We start from the raw sequence: 23,919 nt of genomic DNA on the forward strand, positions 1-23,919 counted from the left end.
AATATGACATATAATTCATCAAAATCCCCCAGAAGCCCAAGGGTGAGATTGTTTATTCTTTTGGCTGCTATTTTTCTAGGTACCATCTTGAAGTCCCATATCCCATTATATAGTTTGGATTTAGAAAATTCCTTTTAACTCCCAGTCTTTCTCCAATTCATTTTTGGAGACTCCACCCAACAGTACTCCCCAGGAGCTGTATGTGGGCTGGGTCAACAACTTGCTCCTAGATAAGCATGTAGGTATACTCAGGTGCAAGAAACAAGGGCTCTGTGAGTTGTTTGGGGGCTCACCTGAGTTCTATATTCCTGCCTTTATTTTATATATATCTGTTAGGAAAAATTGCTGACTTTCAAGTGTAGTCATGTGTTGGTCTCCCTAAATAGCATTGAAAGAAATCTAGACTAGCCTGTACACTGTGATATAGAGGAAAGTCAGCAGAGCCTCAACTGTATATGTATTGACAATAGCTATATAAAAGAAAGAAAGGAAAGAAAATAGAGCCCAAAGTGGTTGAATTTAACAAGCCTATAAGGAGATTCAAAACAAATGAATATTTTTTAGATACTGCCTTGTAAGGATTTGGGTTAAGATTTTAACTCAATTTCGCCTGCCTATTTGATTATTTTTGTTGATTGTTGCTAAGTTATTTTTTTCCTAAGGGGCACATAATGGGCTAAGTTAAAGAGGTTCAGAAATGCATGACAGTTTGGCTTAATTGACCTCTCAGACATTTGTCCTGGGCAGAATACCTTACTTGAAATTTCTCATGTAACAAACTTGGAAGAAGTAATTGACCCTTACTTTCCAGGGTTTTTTTGGTACTTACTCTTCAACCCTTCTCTCTCCATTTTCTCTAGGTCTGTTTTTCTTATTCCCCCCTTTTCAGTTCTTCCCTCAGACTTCTGCTAGATTTCTACTTAATCTCAACTCTCACCTCATTTAAAATTTAAGGATTGAGAATTCAACTGCTCTAATTGTATTTTCTGCTCTGAAATTTTGCTCCCAACAGATCGAGAAATAATTGAGATCATAGATGCTCAAGTTTGATTTGTTCCTTGAATTAAATCAGAAAGCAGTAAAAATAAATATATAAATTTTACAAACCTAAAATGATGGTGTTTTTGTTGTGATCATGTTTAAATTTTATTTAAACAATTTCTTTGAAGTCTTCATTTATCTTCTTCCTACTAAAAGAAAATCTCACTTCAGCTAGTTCTTCTTCCTGAGTAAAGAGATCCAAGATGGACTATTTGCTAGATAGAAGTAGGAAAGACAAATACTTCCTATATGAGAAGGGAAATTTTTATAAGTAATTTTAGTGTGCTTCCTTTAATGGACTTATTTTGTTTTTCTTTGTCACCTTGTTTGCCTAAACTTTTCCTAATCCTTCTGTGATAAAGTTTTCTCAAAAACCAAATTTCTTTTACTTCATGGCTAAACATTTTTCTTCCTATGTATATTTCCATCCAGGTTGAAATATTCCCCTTATGGTTCCCTATCTCTTCTCAGGAGCTCTAATCACAAGCCTTTTTATTTTTTAAAGCTTAAGGAGAAACTGAATCTCATTAACCAGGGAGTGGTTATTAATTTTTTTAGGTAGAAGTCATGTCCAATCCCCCAAACTAGCAATCTGCTTTCTTTCCACAGATTTGTTTGCATTTTGCATCTCTCTTTATTCTGTTATCATGTTCTAGTGTGTATTCTTATTATTTGTAGATGTCATATTTCTCACTAGATTTTAAGCTACATGAATGGTAAGATCTATTTCTCATGTAATTTTTGTTTCTTTCCTAGCACCTAAAAAAGAAACTGTAGTTGGTATTTTTTTTTTAGAAGAGTGGAGATAAGACAGTCCACTAAATAACTATGGCAGAGTTAAGAAATATACTGAAACTGGAGCTAGTCAGTACTCATAACAACTTCCCTCACTTTCCCACTTTGTGGCCATGTCTCAAGAATGGGTTGGTATAAGCTGGATAAACCAGCAGTGAAGACAGTGCCAAACTGGCTTAATTAGCCACTCTTTTCCCGTTAGCCTGGGTAGATGACTTGTGACTTATCTCATGTGAAACCACAGCCTAGCCGCATTGTTTCTATGGCCAGTAGCTAACATGCCAAATGTACCTAAACAGCTATAATTCCCATAACCAAAATAGCAACAAATATTGATATTTTGATTTCCTTGACATTTATAGCATAGCTTTGATTTATTAGAGTCCATTTGGGTAATTGCAGAATGCTTTTAATGATTCTAAGTTGCTCCCTGGTACAAAGACACATCTTTCAAATATTGATATTCTCTTAGCGATGCTTTATTGTTACAAGTCTGGGTACTAATAGACAGCTGTGCTGCCTGAGCAAAAGCTATAGTATGAAGACTAAGCAAATTAGGAAGATGTGACTGTTAAGCTTGACTGTGGGCAAAGTACTAAATTCTCTGAGCCTGAAGACGTTTTTTTCCCTAACCCAGGAAATGCTAAATTATCCTAAAATACCTTCACTAGGGTTGTCACTGAATATTACTGGGGCCATGAGTAATTGGGAAATTAGGTGGACTGATGTCCTCTAGTGGAAATGAGAGATTTTATTGTATAGCCCAAGGAGTGTATATTGTTACACCCAAAAGGAGAAGGGGAAGTGAGGGCAATAAGCATTTACATAGTGCTTACACAGGACCTGGACAGAGAGAGAAAGTTAAACGGCTAATTAAACTAGGTTATAAGCCACAAGACTTTAGAAATCAGAGAGGCTATAAGCCCTACCTAAGGCAGAGTTTGGAAACGCCAAGGTAGGCCAAGGAAGTCAGCCTAACTTACCCACATGACAATTCAGAGTAGAAGCATTCTGAGGTCTCAGCTGAGCACCTTCAGCCCCAAATCCAAAGCCGGAACTCCTAAACTCCTTCCACTCCTGAACTAACTTTACCAGGTTGTAACCCCCGTATTTAAAGAGATAGCATCTCTCCTCATTTCCTGTGGGTCCACCTCTAATTCAAGTGGACCAATGGCAGCCTCTACACTGTTTTGGACTGCCCAAAGGGCAGTCCCTTGTTCTTGATTTGATACTTATTGTCATGTGTGGGTAACTTATCTCCACTCCCCTTTTGAGGGAGGTGGGGAGGATATAATCTAGATGCCTAGGGTAAGTAGATTTTTGACTATGAATGGGCTAGAGTTAATTTCATTTGCACATCCCTGAGCCTAGCATGTGCCAGGCGCAGAGTATATATATTTAATAAATGCTAGTTGACTGGCACTGTGTTAGGTACTGATGATACAAAGAATGAAATAATTTCTACTTGCTTAGAGCTTACATCTTATTGGGAAAGACAAGTACTTATTTAAATCTATGCACATATAAAGAGAATTAAGTACAAAGTAATTAAATATGAGTTTTTTTAGGACAGGGAGTGGTAGGATCAGAAAAGTCTTCATATGATGGTTCTTGAGTTGAATTTTGAAGAGATTTATGAGTAAGAGGTAGGGAATGGAGGACATTCCAGGCTTCAGTGAAGCACATGGTCAGGGCAGAATCACAAATGGGAGTCAAGAGTGTCCTATGTGAGGAACTGAGAGGTCAGTTTGGCTGGATTTCCTTCAATAAGAAAGAATGTACTTACCTAGAGATGTGCTGATCTGATAAGAGATTTAAATTATAAATTTAAAGGGGAAGGAGAAAAATGTCCAAGTATCACTGTTAAACCAGAAATTTTGGAGACCATTAAGTAGAGTAAAAAGAACAGTAATGAAGGAGTTAATCATTACTTTACAGAAGAAAGTAACTGGAAGGAGGGGCAGAAATTATATTCATGCCTCTAGATGTCTGTATACCAATGATAAGAATATGGTCTAAATTAAAAAATGAACTTGAGGTTTTACATAGGGAAGCAAACATGACCTTGTGTATATCACTGAGATATACGGTTGGATACTACCAAATGAAAAATTGCATTAAAAAGATTTTCTTATTTAAAGGAGAGAAGCATTGTAGTGGAGCCATTGGATCAGAATAAAAGGAAATAAATGAGGGAAATTTCAGTTTAGTGGCCACCTTTGCTTCAAAATACTCAGCTCCTGAAAATCCAGAATCCATCCCTGTGGTGCTGCATTTCCTTTCCAACTGAGGATTCCTTAGATGAGGTGGAGCAACTTTCCCCATATCTAGAACATACTTCTTCCTTATCTCTACCTAGGAAACTCCTTTTCTTTTTTCCAGGCCTAGCTCCCTGGCCACTTCTTCCAGGAAGCTTTTCTTGAATCCCTCAACTAGCATGTATAATCACATTCTAAATTTTTATCATAGTTATCTGTCTCCGTGCTTTAATTCCCTATTAGATCATGAGCTCCTTGAGGTCCATAAGTACAGTATTACTTTTCATCTTTGTACTTAGTAGACATAAGATAACTATCATTTGAATTAGATTTGTGTGACCCTTTACAGTTTTCAAAGAAATTTCCTATACATTATTTCATTTGATTATCATATCGGCTTTGTGAGCTAGGGGGCCCTTGGGTATTGTAACCAGTTTACAAATGAGAAAACTGAGGCTTAGTTGGGTTAATTGATTTACCCCATGGCCACATAACTAAGTAGGGAAGTTGGAATTTCATCCCAGGTTGTTTAACTTGTAGTCTATGTTCTCTCCATTCTACCATTATCACTAAGATCTTGTCTTTTTCGGTAGATGAGACAGAATTTGTGTCAGGGGTGATTAAAATGAACATGGCATCATGAAGTCATTAAATTGATTATAAGTACTAGAGAACTAACAACATTTTTTAAGGGGATACATAAAAATATTCATTAATTGTATATACTCATTACCATTTATATCAAATTGTCAGTATGATAATGGTTATGAATAAATTTTCTCATAAGTTTCATTTGAATACCACAATAAATCTTGTTTACATATTCTCAGCCTTCAAAAATTGTGACTTATGGAGCTTGGTTGCCTGCTAATGCTGTGTCAACTTATAACTTTAAAAAAATTATAGGGAATGTTGCCAAAATCAACCCTAAATACATTTTTTAAAACTTGCTTTTCTTTACACCATTTGTATTCTTCTCACTTCATCCCACCAGTTACCTAGTCTTTTACTGTCTATACTTAGCTGCTCTCTGTTCAAAGAAGAAAGATTATTTCCAGAATACCTTTTCAGTTAATTACATGCACTAACTGCTCTTAATTTCCCTCAAACCAAACTGAACCTGACCAGTTCTTTAGAGCTCACAGCTTCCAGAGATACTTTCCATACTCTTCCCAAACTGACAAAAGTAACCTCCTTCAAATAGGGACTAGACTTTAATTCTGAGTATGTTAAAAATATTTTTAAGAGTTTATAAACAAAACTGAGTACAGGCCCAATGTCTAAGTAAGATTTCAGAAGCTTTAAAACACACACATACACACACAATCTTCCTCAATAAGAATGACAAAGATCACTTCAATATAATTTTGAATTTAAGATTCACAAGCGAAGAGGATGTTGCAGTAATTCAGTCAGAAAAAATCACTCTATGATATTCAGATGGTTCAATAAGGTTATAAAATTAGTGATAGTAATGGTGGGTTTACTTGTTTGACTAATGTTGAAAATGGGGATAAAAACAGAATGCTATTTCTGATCAGCCCTTCTGCTATGTAAGGACTGGATTATTTTATAATGCTGCAACAAGACTACAATTGCTTCTCATTTACTTTTATTTTGTAATTCTATGAGTTGAATGTTTCACAGTGCTGAATTATAAATTAAACCATTTTTACTCTGATTTAAATTTTTTTTATTGTAACATAAGAGTGAAAAGCTTTATGAAATCAAAACCTAACTTATTCATTAGTTACCTCTTTTAAACCAAGTTATTATGTGGATAAGTCTAAGAATACATATATGTTTATTGTCCAGTAGAATTCCTAGCAAATGTTAAGTGTAACACATAAAAAAGTTTTATTGACATTTACAGTGACCTGGATTTAACATTTTAATCCATTTAGAGAAAACAGCCCAAGCCTTTCAAGTATGTTATGCTTTTTTCAATTTTTACCTAAAGTCATTGAAGTCTTATTTGTATTTATTTTTATTTACCAGGAAAGGCAGCTATCTACCTTGTGATTTTCCATCTGTCATTCGTCTTGATTATGTGGGCCTATTTGAAGACAATTTTTACACCTCCCATTTGCCCCTCCAAAGAGGTAAATTTAATGTTGGTTAAAACTATAAACTTTAGACAAACTGAGGAATTATTGTTATTCCCTTTCATGTATTTATTTAATGCACCTGGTTTCTGTTTAACCATATAATGAATTAACCAATATAATCAGTATAGGTTATGGGCCTCCTCTGAAAGAGCCATATGATTTGGTTAAAGAAACTTTAATATGTATGGTATGTGTCTTTTAGCCTGTCTTATAGCAGTATAATATTGTTTAAAAGTTGATTTAGGGAGCAGCTAGGTAACTCAGTGGATTGAGAGTCAGTCCTAGAGATGGGAGGTCTTGGGTTCAAATCTGGCCTCAGGCACTTCCTAGCTGTGTGACCCTGGGCAAGTCACTTAACCCCCATTGCCCAGCCCTTTTGCTGTTCTTCCTTAGAACCCATACACAATGTTGATTCTAAGAGGGAAGGTAAGGGTTTAAAAAAAAAAAAAAAGCTGATTTATGTATGGACAGTATAGTTCTAATATTTTCTTAAAATTCAAGTAGCCTTCATTAGTGAAATAATTTTTTTAAGAGAGTCAGGGATGAACATGAAGATTGGTTCTTTGTTCTCTAATCAATTAAGTTAATTTTCACTTAGAAATCCTGTGAAGTGAGTGCTGTAGGTATTATTATCCCCATTTCATAGCTGAGGACACAAGGAAATTATTTGCCTATGGTTATGTAAACCAGTAGGTGTCAGTGGTAAGATGAGCCCAAGTCTGAGTAATCTCTCTGAGCCTCACTTTCCTGAGGTAAAAGCTATAATGATCCCCATTCTAAAGAGGTGGAAACTGAGGCAAAGAGGGGAAATGTCTTAAGTCATCCCAGGGTTACAAGGCTAGTAACTGCCTGAGTCTAGATTTGAACTCCCATCTTCTTGACTCTAGTTAGACCCAGTGTTCCATCTGCTGGTCTCTTAGGATTTTAGATTAGGTAACATCGAAAGTCCCTTCCATGTTTTAACCTATGATTATATTAAGTAGCCAAATCATTTTAAATTATGAACGAACTGTGGGGAAAAAGGAGAAAACATTTGTATAAATAATTGTGGGATCATAGATTATAATTGGAAAGGACCCTAGAAGCCTCATCTTGTAGCCCAGCACCTCTCATTTGGCAGAGAAGGAAACTGAGATTCAAAGAGGTTAAGTCATTTGACCAAGGCCATACAGGTACTAATCTGGATATGAACCAAAAGATACAATGATAATATTTATCCAATTAAAAAAGTAAATAACTTAATTGTGATTACTTACATAATCTGAAAATGATTCTCTACAAGAAGTAAAACTGAATGTTATTTATTATAATGGATGAACTTTAAGATAAGTTTTAAGTGAAAACCATCAAATTTGGCTTTAGACACTTCCTAACTGTGTGACCCTGGACAAGTCACTTAACCCATGCTGCCTAGCTCATATAGCTCTTCAGCCTTGGAATCAATACTTTGATTTGATTCTAGGATAGAAGGTAAGGGTTTTTTAAAAATTAAAATTAAATAAAATTAAAATTAAAATCTCATCTACATTAGTAGAGGCTATTAAGAGTAGAAGAAATTATTCAGGTATATTAAATTTTGTGTTAAGTGGGCTCTACTATAAAGAGCTACAGATTAGATAAAAAACTCTAGTAATATGCTGTGCATGAAAAATATGCTTAAAAAGAAAGACAACATGGACTAAAAATTTGGACTATATTTGTGATAATACAAGAAAGATGAATTGTCAGTCATGATATCAGGTAATAATTTAAAACAAAAAGTACTACAAAAGATAAAAAAAATATGACAAAGTAAAAGCTGTAACAAATAATGAAATATAGCATTGAATTTATTCTAGTAACATAGATACTACTTTGATGTTAAAACTAGTCTCTGAGTTCATCAGAACAGGTCTCCACCCAGGTAGCTTACAACCCCTTCCCACCTTGTCATCCTTTAACATTCTTGTCTGGGTCTTTCCATCAATCTAACAAAGAATCTAGATTATGTGCTGGAGACTTGATGGAGTTGTTTTTGGATCTTCAATGTATTTATATGAACTATTCCAGTTATATTTGTCTTTCAAATGTTGCTATATGAAACATCTTTTTTTGCTTGACGGTGTATTTCATTATTCTTTCTCACACATTGGTCAATACTGATAACATATTAACAACCTACTTTATACCCACTATATGTTTTTTATGATTCAAGGAAAAGAACTTTATGCTAATTCTTATTTTTGAGAGAAAAGATTTCAAAGCATTCATAGAAAAGATGGAGCCCATACCTCAGATTTCTACAGGGTAAGTCTGCCAGAATAGGTGGAAATCTAGAAATGAAGGTTTGACAACCCAAAAGAGGACATGTCTAAATGGAATCATACATGAATGGGGCTCAGAATGACCGATTTAGAATTTTTATAAAGCTCTTACAGAAGGAGGAAACAAAGGCAAATAATGGAAAATAAAAATAATGTGGCAAAATCCTGTGAAAACAGATTGAGAACATTAAAGCTCAGAGCCAATAATTGTGTTGAATGCTAAGGATAAAAATAAGGTCTTTTTTCTAAACAATATTGGGAGAGAAAAAATAGGAAAATAATAGAGTCATGAATTAAGGGCATGAGGAATCTTAATCCAGCCCCCTTATTTAACAGGTAAGGAAACTGCTAGAAAAATCCAGTGATTTACCCAAACTGAGAACCATCAGCATAGAGATGATAATCATAATTATGGGAGTTAATGAAATCACCAAGTGAAATAGTATCGAGGGAAAAGAGAAGAGGACAGAACTTTAGCCCACAATTAACAGACATGACCTGGATAAAATTCCAGAAAAGGAGTCTGAGATGGAACAAGTAGGAAGAGAACAAGTAGGGAAAGAAACTGATCAGCAGTTGTCAAAGGTCAAGAAGGATGAAGATGGAGAAAAGACCATTACATTTGGTAGTTAAGAGATCTTTGGTAATTTGGGAGAGAGCCATTTCAGTTGAATGATGAGGTTGAAGCCACACTATGTAGAATTAAGAAAAGGATGAGAGGAAAGAAAGGGAAGCACCTATTATAGACAGCCTTTTCTAGGAGATTAGCCAGAAATAAAAGAAGAGCTATAAAATGATAGCTAGCAGAGTTGGATGGGTTAAGCAAAGTTTTGTTTTGTTTTTTGAAGATGAGGGAGAGACATAGGCATGTGGTAAGCAATATATGTAAGTAGTCAGTAGACAGAGAGATTGAAGATAAGTGAGATGGGGATGATAGTGGTGGCAATCTACTAGGAAACAGTGGGATGGAATGGTATCTCACATGGGTATAGAGAGGTTTGCCTTAGCAAGAGAAAAGAACTCCCACTTCATGGGAAACAGGGATAGAAGAGGAAATGGCAAAAGACATCTTAGTGGTTTGAGATGAGGAGAAAAAGAGAAGAGAGGACTTGTCAGTTAATGTTTTTTCAGTTTTTTGTTTTGTTTTTTCAGTGAAATAAGGGAAAGAAGAGTCATGGGAGATTTGAAGGGAAATAAAAAGTTTGGAAGAACTTCTGTAGTGAGTGGGATAGTAAGTCAATTAGGGAGGTATACAAGGATTGCCCAGCAGTAGTAAGGCTCCATTTGAAAATTACTTAACATGTTTGCAGTGGATCTTTGGTGATTTTCTCCAGTATTAATGTCTATAGTATTAGCAAAGACAGTTGATAAAGGGAATAATCCAGGACTTTGGCTTGTCAGGGCAAGATCTTCTATAGGATAAAGAAGAGGACAATGTAGAATTGCATTGGTTCACCAGTGGTTCAAGATGGGCAGTTGAAGAGAAAAGTAAGCTGATGGCCTGAAAAAGAATTAAGTAGGGAATAATTGTTTAGATTCTTTCAACATTTATCAATTGGGGAATGGCCCTTATTCTTCTAAATTTGAATCTGTTCCTTTATTTATTGGAATATGAAAAACTTTATCAGAGAAACTTTTTGCAAAAAATATTCTCCATTAACTTTATTATTTAATTGTACTGGTTTTATTTGCTGAAAAAAATTTAATTTTGCGTAATCAAAGTTGTCCACTTTTCCTTCTATGAATCCTTTCCACCTCTTGTTTGGTTATGAACTCTTCCCTTTTCTAGTATTCTGGACTTAATTGGTACAGTGTCATCTGCAAATAGGAGCATTTAGACAAACTATCCAAACTCTAGACTGTAATGTCTCCCACAATTCTCAGTAAATCATTCAACAGTATTCTTCTTGTAGTCACATCTTATCTTTCTTGAGAAGAGCTTTTAAGATTGAATTTTTTCCTACTAAGTCAAAAATTGTTTAAAAATCAACAAGCAATAAACACAAGAACCATATGTTATCTGCTCCTTCTATCAAAGATTTACTACAAATTGACCATTATAAAGATGTGAAACATAAGTTGGTTGTTGCTGATGTTGGTCATCTTTTGGGTATAAAAGAATTATCTCCAATCTTTACCATTCTTTTGGATTTCCCTCTTTTTTTTAGATATTTTAAAAATTAGTCAAAATTGTACAGCTTTCAATACTTCTTCTGTGTGTTTCATCACTTCTAGGTGTTTCTCATTGCTAGTTCTTCACATACTAAATACATTGAGTCCTGAAATGGGAGAGTTCACAAAGGTGGTATCTTTTTTTTTGTTCCTGAGACAAATGTTGGATCACCTGTTCCATTCTGAAACTGGTTTTTGCCTACAAACGCTGTTGGGACTTTCTGATTTGGGTTGTATTCCATCCCAAACTCTTTGCAGGATTAATTTCTCCATAACTTTTTTCTTTTTTCTTTTTGGTACAGACCAGCACCACCCTCCATTGTCATCCCATCTCTTCATTTGTTTATAAGACTTAAGTTTGCTGCTTAAGTCCTTTTTTTAAAAAATTTAAACATTTATTAATATTCATTTTTAACATGGTTACATGATTCATGCTACTACTTTCCCCTTCATCCCCCGCACTCCCCCCACCCATGGCTGATGCACATTTCCACTGGTTTTGTCATGTGTCCTTGATCAAGACCTATTTCCAAATTGTTGGTAGTTGATTGGTGTGGTAGTTTCTAGTCCACATCCTCAATCATGTTCACCCCGACCCATGCGTTCAAGCAGTTGTTTTTCTTATATGTTTCCTCTCCTGCAGTCCTTCCTCTGAATGTGGGTACCGTTCTTTACCATAAATCCCTCAAAATTGTCCTGGGTCATTGCATTGCTTGCTTAAGTTCTTTTGAGAATTTCTTTGGCCTATAGTTGTTTTGTGTGAGTTAAATTTCTCTAAGAAATGATAATAGAATTTTTTATCACCTCTTCTTTGGAATTGGTAGTTTATTTAAACAGAGCAGATTGAAACTGCTTTAATTGCATACTGTGTCTTTTCATCTTTATTTCCCCCCAATTCAATAAGAGTGATTTTTGGCTCTACTTTGGCCTGTATTCTAACCAGTTGATAATCTATAGATAGCTGAATCTGAAATGACCACTATTCCTGTAATTAATAATTTCCTTTCTGTTATTCAGTTTCCTTTTTTTGTAATGTCACTTGGTACTTACCATGTCTGTTGCATCCTGATTTTCTTAATGAAAGCAAAATATTCCTAATGTTCAGGAATGGAGCTTTTGAGAAGTCTACATAAATCTTTGGTTTCTCTTGTTTCTTGAATACAAACTGTACCCTGTCTACTGGGTTTTTGAGAATCTCCTAGTTTGCTCCTGTCCCTTGAAAATATGCCTTGAGGGAAGCCCCAGACTAACCTTGTCTCTGATGGGATTAGTAGATAATAAAATTTTAAGTACCCTTTTTGTTTTAGAAGTCCTCTCTCCCAAGTAGCCCAGCCCCTGGCTAGAATCTTCCATTTTTATCCTTTGTAAAGCACCAGCCTCTCCCGGTCAATCCAGCCCTGGACTCCTCATTTCTTTGTGCCCATTGTAAAGTTAACCAATCATGCCTCCCTGTCCTTAGTTCCCCAAAAGGTATATAAGACCCCTATGTTCTGTTATTCTTTGGAAAATCATCTTTGGCAGTGGGTTTTCCCAGAGAGTTGCCAGAGTCCCAAAACTTTAGCTCTGTGTGGAATTAAGTGTTTGACTCTGTGTGGCTGCCGAACACAGTGATATCCCCCACCTATTGAGGGAGATATATTCCAGAGTCCCCCCTCCACCTCTATAGGTGAAAATACATGAAGTAGCAATGTTATATTTATTTTATTATTTGTATATATTTTAAGACTTTATAAACCCTTCCCACTAATCTATAAATCTTTTCCACACTTCTATTAACCCATTCACTGAGCCAGTCAGCACCCAAGATACAGAATACAGCCCTGTGGTTGGTCGCTTTTCATTTCATCAATTAATAGTGTGCCAAGATAAGTGTAACTCCCTGATACAGAATTAGATTTTTTTTTTAAACCCTTGATACAGTGAAGCCAGGACAAGTGAATGGCGAATATAGCGAGGGACGACCGTATTGAACACTGTTTATTGTCCTGATTAAAGATTTGGTCTTGCTAAGTATTTTAGTGGTTCTGTGTTTTTCCAAGTTGACAACTCAAGTGATGATGAGATAAATCTTATTTATTTTCTCTGGATTTGTTTCCTTGCCTGTGAAAATGGATGATAATACATTAGAAATGGTAATGTTAAAAAGAAAACACTTTTTAAGACTTGTAGCACTTTCCTGAGGCTCCCAAGTCCACACCATCCAGTACCTCTATTAGGTCATGCCAATTGGATTTCATTTGCTTCAGATCATGCCAGTTGGTTTCTCAGGGGTCAGAAGTAGATCGAGTCCTTACATCAAGATGTACCAAAACCTGGCTAGACACAGATCTCCTCAAGAATGTAGACTCTTTTAATGTTGTACAGCCTGCTCCCAGTAAATGGGCTGGAAAAGTATGGAGGGAATTCACTAGTTTGATTTTAACAAAAAGCAGCACTCAGTATGTTTGTATTGCCAGATCAAGCAAGAATTTGTTTTGCACCACCATGCTACGCACTGAGGATACAAAAGTGACATTCCCTGCCCTCAAGTAGCTTCATAAGAGACAGCATGCACAGATATAGAGATGTACAAAGCTGGCTCAAGATAACTTGGAGGGAAGGGTTATTGTGGGGAGATCAGGGAAGACTTTATGCAGAAAAGTGTCTTTTGAAGTGAATGTCGAAAACTTCAGGATGAGAAGAGATGGAGGCGAGAAGGCAGAACATTTCAGTTATGGGGGGGCAGCTGGTACAAAGGCAGATTTGGCACTAATGATATGTAGAAAAAGTGTTGTATGTGAGGAATGGCAAGAAGGCCAAAATAGAGTATGTGAAGGAAAATGATATTTAATAAAATGTGGAAATTGGTATGGAACCAGGTTGTTAAGATCTTTAAATGCCAAACTGCAAAGTTTTGCCTTTGGTCCTAAAGGCAATAGAGAGCCACTGCAGTTTATTGAGTATCAGGGATGGTGTGATGTGGTAAGTAAGACCTGTCCTTTAGGAAAATCACTTTGGCCAGCTATATAGAGAATAAAATGGAATAGGAAGAGATTTAAGACAGAGAAACTGATTAAGATTTTTTGAGAGGTGACAAAGGCCCAAACCAGAGTAAGGGCTGGGTAGTAAAAAGAGCATGTGAAATTTTGTGAGACAGAAAAAGGTTAACAGCCACACCCACATGAACTAATTCAACCTGATTGGATGTGGCCAAACCTTCCAAAATTAATCCCCCCAAAGTAGGTATAATCTTGCTACATCCTAATTTTTGAGGACTTGATATTCTCTATCCCCATTTTTATTACTTTTGCTATAGAGAAATCTTCTCTAAAGGAAGTATCAAAAATGTGCAAACTACTCCCTTTTAAAAGGCTATTAACAATGAATGAAAGGGTCTTTTTCCTTCAGTACAAAGGTTGGAGATTATGGGTATGAAATATTGCATATACTTTCTGACATGGTTGATGTTTTGGTTAGTTTTACTGAACTAATTTTTTTCTTGTTAAATATTTGTTACTAGAGTGGGGAAAGAATATTATCAATATCACTGAAAGGTAAAATAGGATGTTCTTTTTTGGTGAGGGAATGTTGCTTGCCTTCCTAGGTGGGATACCACAAGCCCATCTCCACCCTCTCCCTGGCACACCCCCAGATCAGAGGTCTTTGAAAATTTACAGTAAGTTCAGGATCTTGTATAAATTCTCCACCATGAACGAATTGTTTATGAAAGTGCTTAGGGTTTTCCATATGCTGTCTGAGTTTGACTGTCCTCTCTTCCGAGATACAAAAGTGTTACAGCATTGCCAGGTTAGCAGAGATCTAGGACAAATTTCCCTTCAGCATCATGGACTTTGGAGTCCCCTGCTGGGGGTTATGTAGCATGGCAAGTGGTCCTGCCTGTCCCTGTTAGGAGTCCAAATCTGGAGGCAAGGCAAGCAAGCGTAAACCAAAATCTGGACCAGGTTAATATCAAGATGTCATCAAGGACTGAAAGCAAGAGGCCAGTAGAAAACCTAGTTGCAGGAGCTAGGAAACTTTAGGCCTAAAACTTCATTCTAGGACAGATGGCAAGATGGATGCCACAGCAGTTGACCATATGGATGCTGGTGGCTTTCTTCACCCTGCTTAGTGTTGACATACCAGAGAGGTTTGCCAGCCTTCCCTTTGACTCAGCAGCCTTTGTCAGGCCTTAAGCTGAAAAAAGGCTAGATGCCAGAGGCAGCGCTCTATGCTCAGCAGGCTTGGACTTAAAGTCTTTCCAGTTTAGAAGAACCTGACAAAGCCTGTGCTCTGCTAACATAGGCTTTGGGATCCAAGGTCACCTTCATACCAGAAAACATCACAGGAGTACCTTTCTAAATCTTTACATTATTTTATTAACAAATTCCCACATAAGTTTTCCAAAGTTATATCATTCATGTTGTCTCCCTCCCTTCTTCCCTCCTCCCTTCCAGAGTTGACAAGCAATTCAATCTGGGTTATACATGTATTCAGATAAGTACTTTTGAGATAGGGAAATACTAATAAAGATATTGAATTAACCAAACTTTCATATTGAAAGATAAATTTCCAAAAACAATTTTATTTCTTCATACTAGTTATAAACAGCTGAAAAAAATTTAAATTATATTTTATATGACTAAAAAAAAAACAGACATTTGGGTAATAATATAATGTAGGGCACTTTCCTCACCTAGTGTTGTGGTCCATCCATGTCTTAGTAGAAAGTTCTTCATGAAGTGCTATGGCCAAAAAACTTTTATCACCCTGTGGCCCAGACTTCTGGTGAAGATCCTCTCCAAAATTAGCTGGACTAGTCCTAAGAAGAGATTATTGATATCCAGCTCAAACTTTTCTAAGTTAAGGCTTTTCCTGAGTTTGTACTGTTACTAGCATAGTCTTCAAGAATATATCATCACCCTCCAGAGTAATTAGGCATTTGAATTAAACCTACATAAATGGAGCTACAAATAAGAGCTATACCTTATTCTTGATTAGTGTACATATGATAAAGATGATAATACCCCCTTCCATGTTAATTTATTATATATAAGGGGGCAGCTGGGTAGCTCAGTGGATTGAGAGTCAGGCCTAGAGACGGGAGGTCCTAGGTTCAAATCTGGCCTCAGACACTTCCCAGCTGTGTGACCTTGGGCAAGTCACTTGTCCCCCATTGCCCACCCTTACCACTCTTCCACCAAGGAGCCAATACACAAAAGTTAAGGGTTTAAAAAAATTTATGATATATAAAACAATATTGTTAGAAGTACTAATAGAATAACAAAGTTGCAGTGGCATTTATATGGAGAAAGAGCTGTCAAGATTCTAAAAAATAATATGAAAAAAGCAGAAATGATTGGGGATGGAAAAGGGACAGAATTTCCCCTTCTGTATTTTAACACATGTTCAGAAGCAACATTTGCAAAAATTTCTTATTCCTAGATGCGCTTCTCTGTGTATTTTAGTCTGTTTCTGTGGAAACTCTAATAAGGCACTTTATTTCAGCTAATCATATATAAATTTAGAGTTTCAGAAATTTATTTGAGACACAGAGATTAAGTGACTCAAAAATCCAGGTGTTCTTCATTCTGAGGCTGATTTTCTATAGACGAAGAGAGAAAAAGAAGAGGAAGAGAGGAAGGGAGAAAGATTGTGTAGCACTATGACACAATAGAGAATTCCAAATACCCTAATCTTGGTTTTGCCATTTACTTCCTCTGTGGCCTTGAGCAAGGCACTTAGCCTCAGTTTCCTTATTTTTTTTTTTTTTAATTTTTTAAACCTTTAACTTCTGTGTATTGGCTCCTAGGTAGAAGAGTGGTAAGGGTGGGCAATGGGGGTCAAGTGACTTGCCCAATGTCACACAGCTGGGAAGTGTCTTGTTCAGATTTGAACCTAGGACCTCCTGTCTCTAGGCTTGGTTCTCAATCCACTGAGCTACCCAGCTGCCCCATGTTTCCTTACTTTTAAATTAGTTGTACTCTTAAATTAGTCACCCATTATAATAGTAGATAAGCTGTCTTTGAATTTCTAAAAGTTTTAAAAATGAGAATATTTTATCAGTTTCTCCTTTCCATTTTGAATTCTACATTTGGTATTGTAAAGGTCTCTCCAGATATCTGTTTATTTGATAATTTAGTATCTACCCTAGGAAAGAGAAAAGACAATTTAGACAAAAGCCTTTTATGTCCAAATGAGAATTATTAAAGGAGAATCTTTGCAACCAGAGAGGAGGAATGCTCTGGCTATTCAAGTTTGCACAGATTTTGGGGTTGTAATGTGGCAGTTCCCTAGATGGCTTCCCTTTTGGACAGGAAGAATCCCACCTGTGATTTGTGATGTTCCTTTGCTTTTGGGGGGATCTAGAGTGATGATTGATGAGAAAGCAAAGTGTGGTGTCTATTAATCTCTGTTTTCAGATCCTCTCTTGAAATTTTTTAACATTGTAATTGGTTGAGGGATCAAAGGACTGTTAGAAAGGAAAGGTAGAAGAGTCCTGATTCAATCTATAGCTAACTTTTGGCCTATTCTTAAAGAGGTTCCCCCTCCTCCGTCTATATAGTTAAGAGCTCATAGAAAGAACAAAGTGCCACAGTTTTCTCATGTATTGATTTGGGTTTTCACATCTCTTGAGCTTGTTCTAGACTCTAAAGCAAAACAACATATAGGTTAACATTCATTTGTGTCCTTTTATTCAATACTTGATACATCAAGGTGTCCTATACCAGTGAGATAGAACAGTAGGTAATAACCTAGGACTAAGGTAGGCCCTAATGTATCTAAATTATCTTTCAAGTCTCTTCCAGCTCTAAATCTGTGATCTTTGTCACATATAAAGAATATATATGACAAAACTGGTGAAATTGAACAACGAGGAAGACAGTCATTTTAATATTGGGAAATTATGTAACAATATAGAACATAATTCATACCATTAGAAGTTTTATTAATAAATATTAAAAGAATAAATGAATCATCTGGAATAATAATATACTTAAAATGTAGAGAAATAAATTCTTGTAATTTAAGTATTAAAAAAATTATCAAAACAAGACTCCTGTGTTTAGTTATCTAATTAGTTATCTAATGCATACAACAAATATCAAAACTAAGAAAAATAAAAGCAACAGAATAGGGGAAAGACTCCAAAATTTACATGAAATAGAAATAAGTCTATAAGAATATAGTATCCTTTCTCCAATGGACACATGGTCAAGGAATATGAACAAACAGTTGAGCATGGTGTAGTAGAAAGAGCACAGGCTTATAAGTCAGAGGACTCGGGTTCAAATTTTGCCACTGACACCTTCTATCTTTGTAACCAATGCACTTATCTACTGTGGCCCTCAGTTTCCTCATCTTTAAAATGGTAGGAATTAGATTAGATGATTCTGTGGTCCTTTCCACTTCTAAATCTATAATCCTATGAAAGAAGGTGAACATACTAAAGATTTGGGGAAATGTTCAATGTCCTAATAATTGAAGCAGTGCTAATTAATTAACTAAGATGAATTTAAATGATAAAGTCCAGTGTTTGGGAGCAACTGTAGGAAAATGAGTATAGTTACATTGCTGATAGCAGTGCAGATTACAATCATGGTAATAGTGAGAATTTTAATGGTCATATCTTTTAATTTCATAATCCCAATATTTGTGTATTTTCCAAGATCATTTAAAAGAAAAGCCCTGCTTGTATTTACTTGTATTTATTCTAAACTATACAAAAAAATCTATTAAAAAACCAACATTTGGGGAATGCCTAAGCTAACTGTGCATAACATTCTCAGATATGCAATATTGTGTTGACATAAAATGACAAATTTAACTATGCGGAATTTTTGAAATATTATATGAATCCTGACTTGGTATATTGATATTAGTGTTGCAAGTATACATTTTTTGTGAAAAAACATTTCATAATTGTCAATTAAGCATACTTGAAATAACCATGTTCAGTCTTTTTCCTATATTTTTGTCATTCTTAACGCAAGTATCTGTTTTATATTAGAAATATTTATAACTGATATTATTAGAGGATCAAAAATTAACAATTCTTTTCTCTCTTAGTTCTCTTTATCTCAGGCTGATGAAGAACATTTTGAAAAGGAAGAAAGACCTGACATTCAACAAGAGATTTTGAGAAGAGCAGCAAAAGATTTACCTGTCTATACTATGACATCAACAAGATGTAAGCAAAATAGGTCTTTAGCTTTCAAAGTATGTTTTCAGCTGTACTCAATTCCATAGTGAGATGGTGACATGTCTATATTTAAGCGAGTGCTAGGGCTGTTCACAATTAGTGTTCTATTGATCATCTATTTATAATGAGTCATTGACAACTTTTCTTGCTGTTCCATTATCTTTCTTTCCCTCTCTCCCAATGCTGCTACTTTTTTCATGTTTAAGTGGAAATATTGAAAATGCCCATTATGTAAATATACCTTTAAAAGGAGAGCACTCAGTGATCTTAATAATAATAATAGCTATCATTCATAGAGTACTTCATAAATATTATCTCAGTTTTTCCTCATGACAATCTTGGCTGGTAGGTGCTATTATGATCCCCATTTTAAAGATAAGGAAACTGAGGCATACAACTAACTGGTAGATATCTGAGGTCAGATTTGAATTCAGGAATATGAGTTTTCCTAACTCCAAGCCTGTCACTTTATACACTATGTCTCCTACTTGCTTCTTTACTGTTTGGGAAGAATGCTTATTCTTTAAGTATAGGGTAGTCTTTCTTTTGGTTCAGAACCAATGTTAGCTCTTTGAGGGCAGGGACTCCTTCATTTTTCTTTATTTTTTTTTTTTTATCACTATCACTACCACTGGTAGAAGAAAGGAATGCCTCCAGTGTTGTAGCTCCTCCCACCGCCAAGCTATCTAGAGTGGGTTCTGAGATGACCTAGGTTGGAGGAGAAAATAGAGTAGGAGAATAGAAGAAGAGGAGGTGGTCATTTTTATTAGATCTTCCTTGAAATTGCTGTGTTCAGACATTTAATGCACTTTTGGAGTGTGATGCTTTATCCTAATATCATGCACTTATATTTTTTTTAATATATAACTAGTTTAATCATATGATCAAAAATTCTAACATAGCCCTATTTGTCCATGTCCTGTTTATGTATTTTTTTAAGTAATTCATTAACATTCTATTTTCTAATTTTTTTTATATAATTCTCTTATAACAAATGAATATGGTAAAGGAAAACAAATACATTGGCCATGTCTGAAAATGTATATATCATTCCACACTTTGAGCCTATTGATTTTAAATTGATGTGTGACTTGCTGAAGAGTCAGGTATTTACTACTGTCAGACTTCTTAGGTAAACCCTTCCTTTAATCCCAACCTATTTTGACATTAATAAGATTCTTTGAAAAGCTTTCTCTCTAGAACTTCCTTTCAAATACATATTTTCTAAAATGTTTTCCTATTACTTACAATATCTCTGTGAGGCTATGCAGCATTATTATTGTCCCTAACACCTACTAGTGGAGAAACTAAGGTTCTGAGATTTTCCCAATGTAAAAGAACCACTAGTTGGTGGAGCCAAAATTAGAACTCAGGCCTGTTCTCCTAATCTATTATTTTTGCCACTATACTGGGATCCCTATACTTCCTTCACTCTCTTTCTTTAATAAGAAGAGTTGTCTTAGCTAAAAAAGATTCAAAATCACATGAAGAATTAGTTTTTTTTTTAAACCATCCTTTAAATGTCTGCTGTGTGCCAAGCATTAAGGTTGGCACTAGGATTCAAAGCCAAAAAAAAAAAAAACTTAGCTCATGCCCTCAAGAAACTTATATTCTACTAGACGGGAACAACATATACACAGGTAATTAAATACAAAATCTGAACGAAATAAAGTAATTTTGGAACAGGGAGGAAATATGAAAATCTAGGGATTCCAAGAGCCTACAGCAGCGATGGGCCAGTTAAGATTAAATAACATAAATTTGTTATGTAAATGTGTAGTCCCCACAGTTGAGTACCTTCTTCTAAGGTGTTCAGCTTTGGAAAAGCAAGAAAACATTCATAGTGGGAGGAATACTGGATTGGGATTTAAGAGAGTTAATGGAGTGGCCCTCTAGGAGCAGGATACATTAGGAAAATTTAAGTGATATTAAAAACCAATTCAATGCTTCCTAGGTCAAAGAAAAAATACAAGCCTAACAGAATAGAATTCAGGTACCAAGGAACCATAATTAGGGACATAAGACTTAGCAGCTTCTAATCTAAACAAAAAGACATCTTGGACAGTATTCCAAGAGGCTCTGATTTACAGCCCAAAATAACATACTCTGCAAAGTCAAATATAAATCTTTAGGGAGAAAAATGGATTTTTAATAGAATAGAGAACTTTTAAGCATTCATTATGAAAATATCAAAACTGCATTAAGAACTTCAAAATGCAAACAGAAGTCAGAAGAAACCCCAAAAGGTTAAATTTACTTGAGCATCAAAAGGGGTCAAAGAATGCAATGCTTACATTATAAGGTGACTAAGGGCGTAAGAGAAGGGGGAACAAAGTTCTCAAGCAATACATAGCTCAGGAGCATGTGAAAGCTTAGGATGGAAATAATGCGTTTCCTTAAATTCAGTACTAAATTATTGGTTCTCTTAATAAAATCAACCTGCATAATCCTCAGCTGTTAATAGAATTTCAGTAAATGAAACCCCTATAGAAGCAGATGGACTATGTTATGTATGGTTTTTTGCCATTTCAAACATTTGTGGTCTAACAGAAAGAACACTTGCAATTCAAGTGAGCCAAGTTCTAGTCTCAGTTTTATCACCAACTAGCTGTGTGGTCATTGACAGATCATTGAATTTTCCTTATTCTGTATTCTTGTTAACTGTAAAATGAAGAGGTGAATTTAAGTGATCCATAAGACTCTTTCCAGGTTTTAACATCCTTTTGTTCCTTTGTGTTATTTTAAAGTTCTTAGTTAAAAGTAATTCATCTTATAAGTAAGTTTGGAAAGTTAAACTCAGTTTTATTTGTTGAAGTTTAAGCAATATTTTCTCTTTTTTAATGAGTTTCTTTTTTATTCTTAAATTTAGTAATCAGATATTGTAAAAAATGTCAGTTGATTAAACCTGATCGATGCCACCACTGCTCTGTATGTAACAAGTAAGTAACTTTGATCAATAATTTAAATTCTCATTGAGTATAGCATTGAAAATTTTATCAAAGGGAAATAGTCAATACAACAAATATACCATGTTTTACATTTTACACCCTAGTTCTAAAAGTTTTTAGTCACTTCTCAAGAAATAAATATTATAGGTGTTTACTCTGAAGACAAAGGTTCTTACATGAACTACATCATTCCTATCACCCAAGAGACCTGGATTTAAATCTCAGCTCAGATGTCACCTTGATCTGTGCTTTAATAACATTAGCTTGATCTTCCAAGCTGTGCTCAGAAAAGCACTGATGAGCATGCTGTAATAATCTGATCTTTGAGAAAGCTTCCTGGCCTTCTCAGTAAGAAGAATCCCTAGTAAACAAGTTGATGCCTCATACTTAAAACATTTGAGGTTAAGATGTAACAGGTAATATGCCAATTAATTTAAACATTTCCCTCAACTTACTTTCTCATTGTTCATGACAATTTTACTTTGGAAATCTTTAAAAAGGAAATTTACTGCTTGCATATAGTTTGTGAGAAGCAGCATAGTGTGTGTAGTGTAAAGAGCCTAGACAAGGAATAAGAAGAGGGTTGCCAATAGGTTAGTTTTATGACCTTGGGTAAGTCATTGAACTACTCTGAGACTTGTTATTCTCATCTGTAAAATGAAAAGATTGGACTAATCAATATACAAGGTTTATTCTGACCCTAAAATTCTTTGTTCCTATGTGTACAGACACACGCGCGCACGCACACACACAATGTACGTTCCATAGCCTGTCCACCTCCCACCCCTACCCCCAACCCCCATGCAGAGGCCTTTTTCTAGATCCTTTGGTGTGGTATTGACGGATGCCGGTGGTCCTCAGGAGCTGTGCCCTGATGATCTCTCTTACTGTCCCACTATCCCACTTACTTTTCTGGTCATGCACTTTTCTGATGACATCTTTTATAGCCCTTATTTACAGTTCTTTGTTGGTAATTGGTTTAACTTTTGCCACCATTCACTCCTCCATTGCCTATTAGGTGAAATGTAGCTTTAACTCTTCAGATCCTGTATTATTCCACATAAAAAGGAGGAATGTTCAAACACCACAGGTCTGTTTTAAGTGAATAGAAGAGCAATTCTGCCTTGTACTTCCATTAGTTTGTAAAGAGTTCTATCCTATGCTCCTGGTGGTTTTGTATTGTGGTTTTCCTTGTTTGTCTTAACTACCTCTAACCTGGCCTGATGTTCAGAACTTAGCCTCAAGATCAGTGCTCATTGGGGCAGCTGGGTAGCTCAGTGGATTGAGAGTCAGGCCTAGAGATGGGAGGTCCTAGGTTCAAATCCGGCCTCAGACACTTCCCAGCTGTGTGACCCTGGGCAAGTCACTTGACCCCCATTGCCCACCCTTACCACTCTTCCACCAAAGAGCCAATACACAGAAGTTAAGGGTTTAAAAAAAAAAAAAAAAAAAAAAGATCAGTGCTCATTAAATGCTTTCTTTTAGCTTTCTTAGAGAATTTCCAAATTTCTTAGAGCAACAACTCTAAGACAGAAGGCAGGAGCTAGGCAAAGGGGTTAAGTGACTTACATGGGATCACACAGTTAGGAGTATCTTTGAGGCCAAATTTGAACCTAGATCCTCCTAACTCCAGGCCTGGCACTTTATCCCCTAGCCACCTGACTTCTTTTGACTGGCTATTTTTTAAAATGTTGAACTTAAATTAAATATAAGGAAGCTTAGTACAACTTGATTTGCTCAAAGGAATAAAATCTCACTAAATTTATAGTCTTTAAAAAAAGTTCAGCCCCACATATGGATACAACAAAATATGACTAAAGCAAATAAACCAGCTCCACTAATCTAGACAGCTTAGTTTTCCAAACAATAAAGTAAATGTACAAATTCTTTTTGTCAGTGAAGCTTATACCCTTAGAGATAAATTTGTAAATTTAAAGACCTGTTGGGTTTCAAATAAATTGTTAAAAACTCACATTTTATATAGTTTTGATTCTCCATAATTCCATAAAAAAAGTTTTAAAATAAATTTTATGCTCTATAGTGGTTTTACTCATATGTCTTTTTAAAGTTCAATGCTGAAACAATACACAATCTCTAACCTACTGATTTCCCAAT

At 35.5% G+C, this 23,919-nt stretch overlaps 1 protein-coding gene across 1 annotated transcript in view; it reads left to right on the forward strand.

The window, feature by feature from the left end:
• ZDHHC20 (zinc finger DHHC-type palmitoyltransferase 20) overlaps positions 1-23,919 on the forward strand; it is a 51,459-nt gene that overhangs the window by 1,389 nt on the left and 26,151 nt on the right. Inside the window, exons 2-4 of the mRNA XM_044668303.1 lie at positions 6,093-6,196; positions 18,724-18,844; positions 21,726-21,795. Coding sequence (XP_044524238.1) covers positions 6,143-6,196; positions 18,724-18,844; positions 21,726-21,795 — 245 coding nt within the window. The 5' untranslated portion in view covers positions 6,093-6,142. The remainder of the gene's footprint in view (positions 1-6,092; positions 6,197-18,723; positions 18,845-21,725; positions 21,796-23,919) is intronic.

This window comes from Gracilinanus agilis, chromosome 3 (genome assembly GCF_016433145.1).
Source record: "Gracilinanus agilis isolate LMUSP501 chromosome 3, AgileGrace, whole genome shotgun sequence".
In the NCBI taxonomy this organism is placed as follows: domain Eukaryota; kingdom Metazoa; phylum Chordata; class Mammalia; order Didelphimorphia; family Didelphidae; genus Gracilinanus; species Gracilinanus agilis.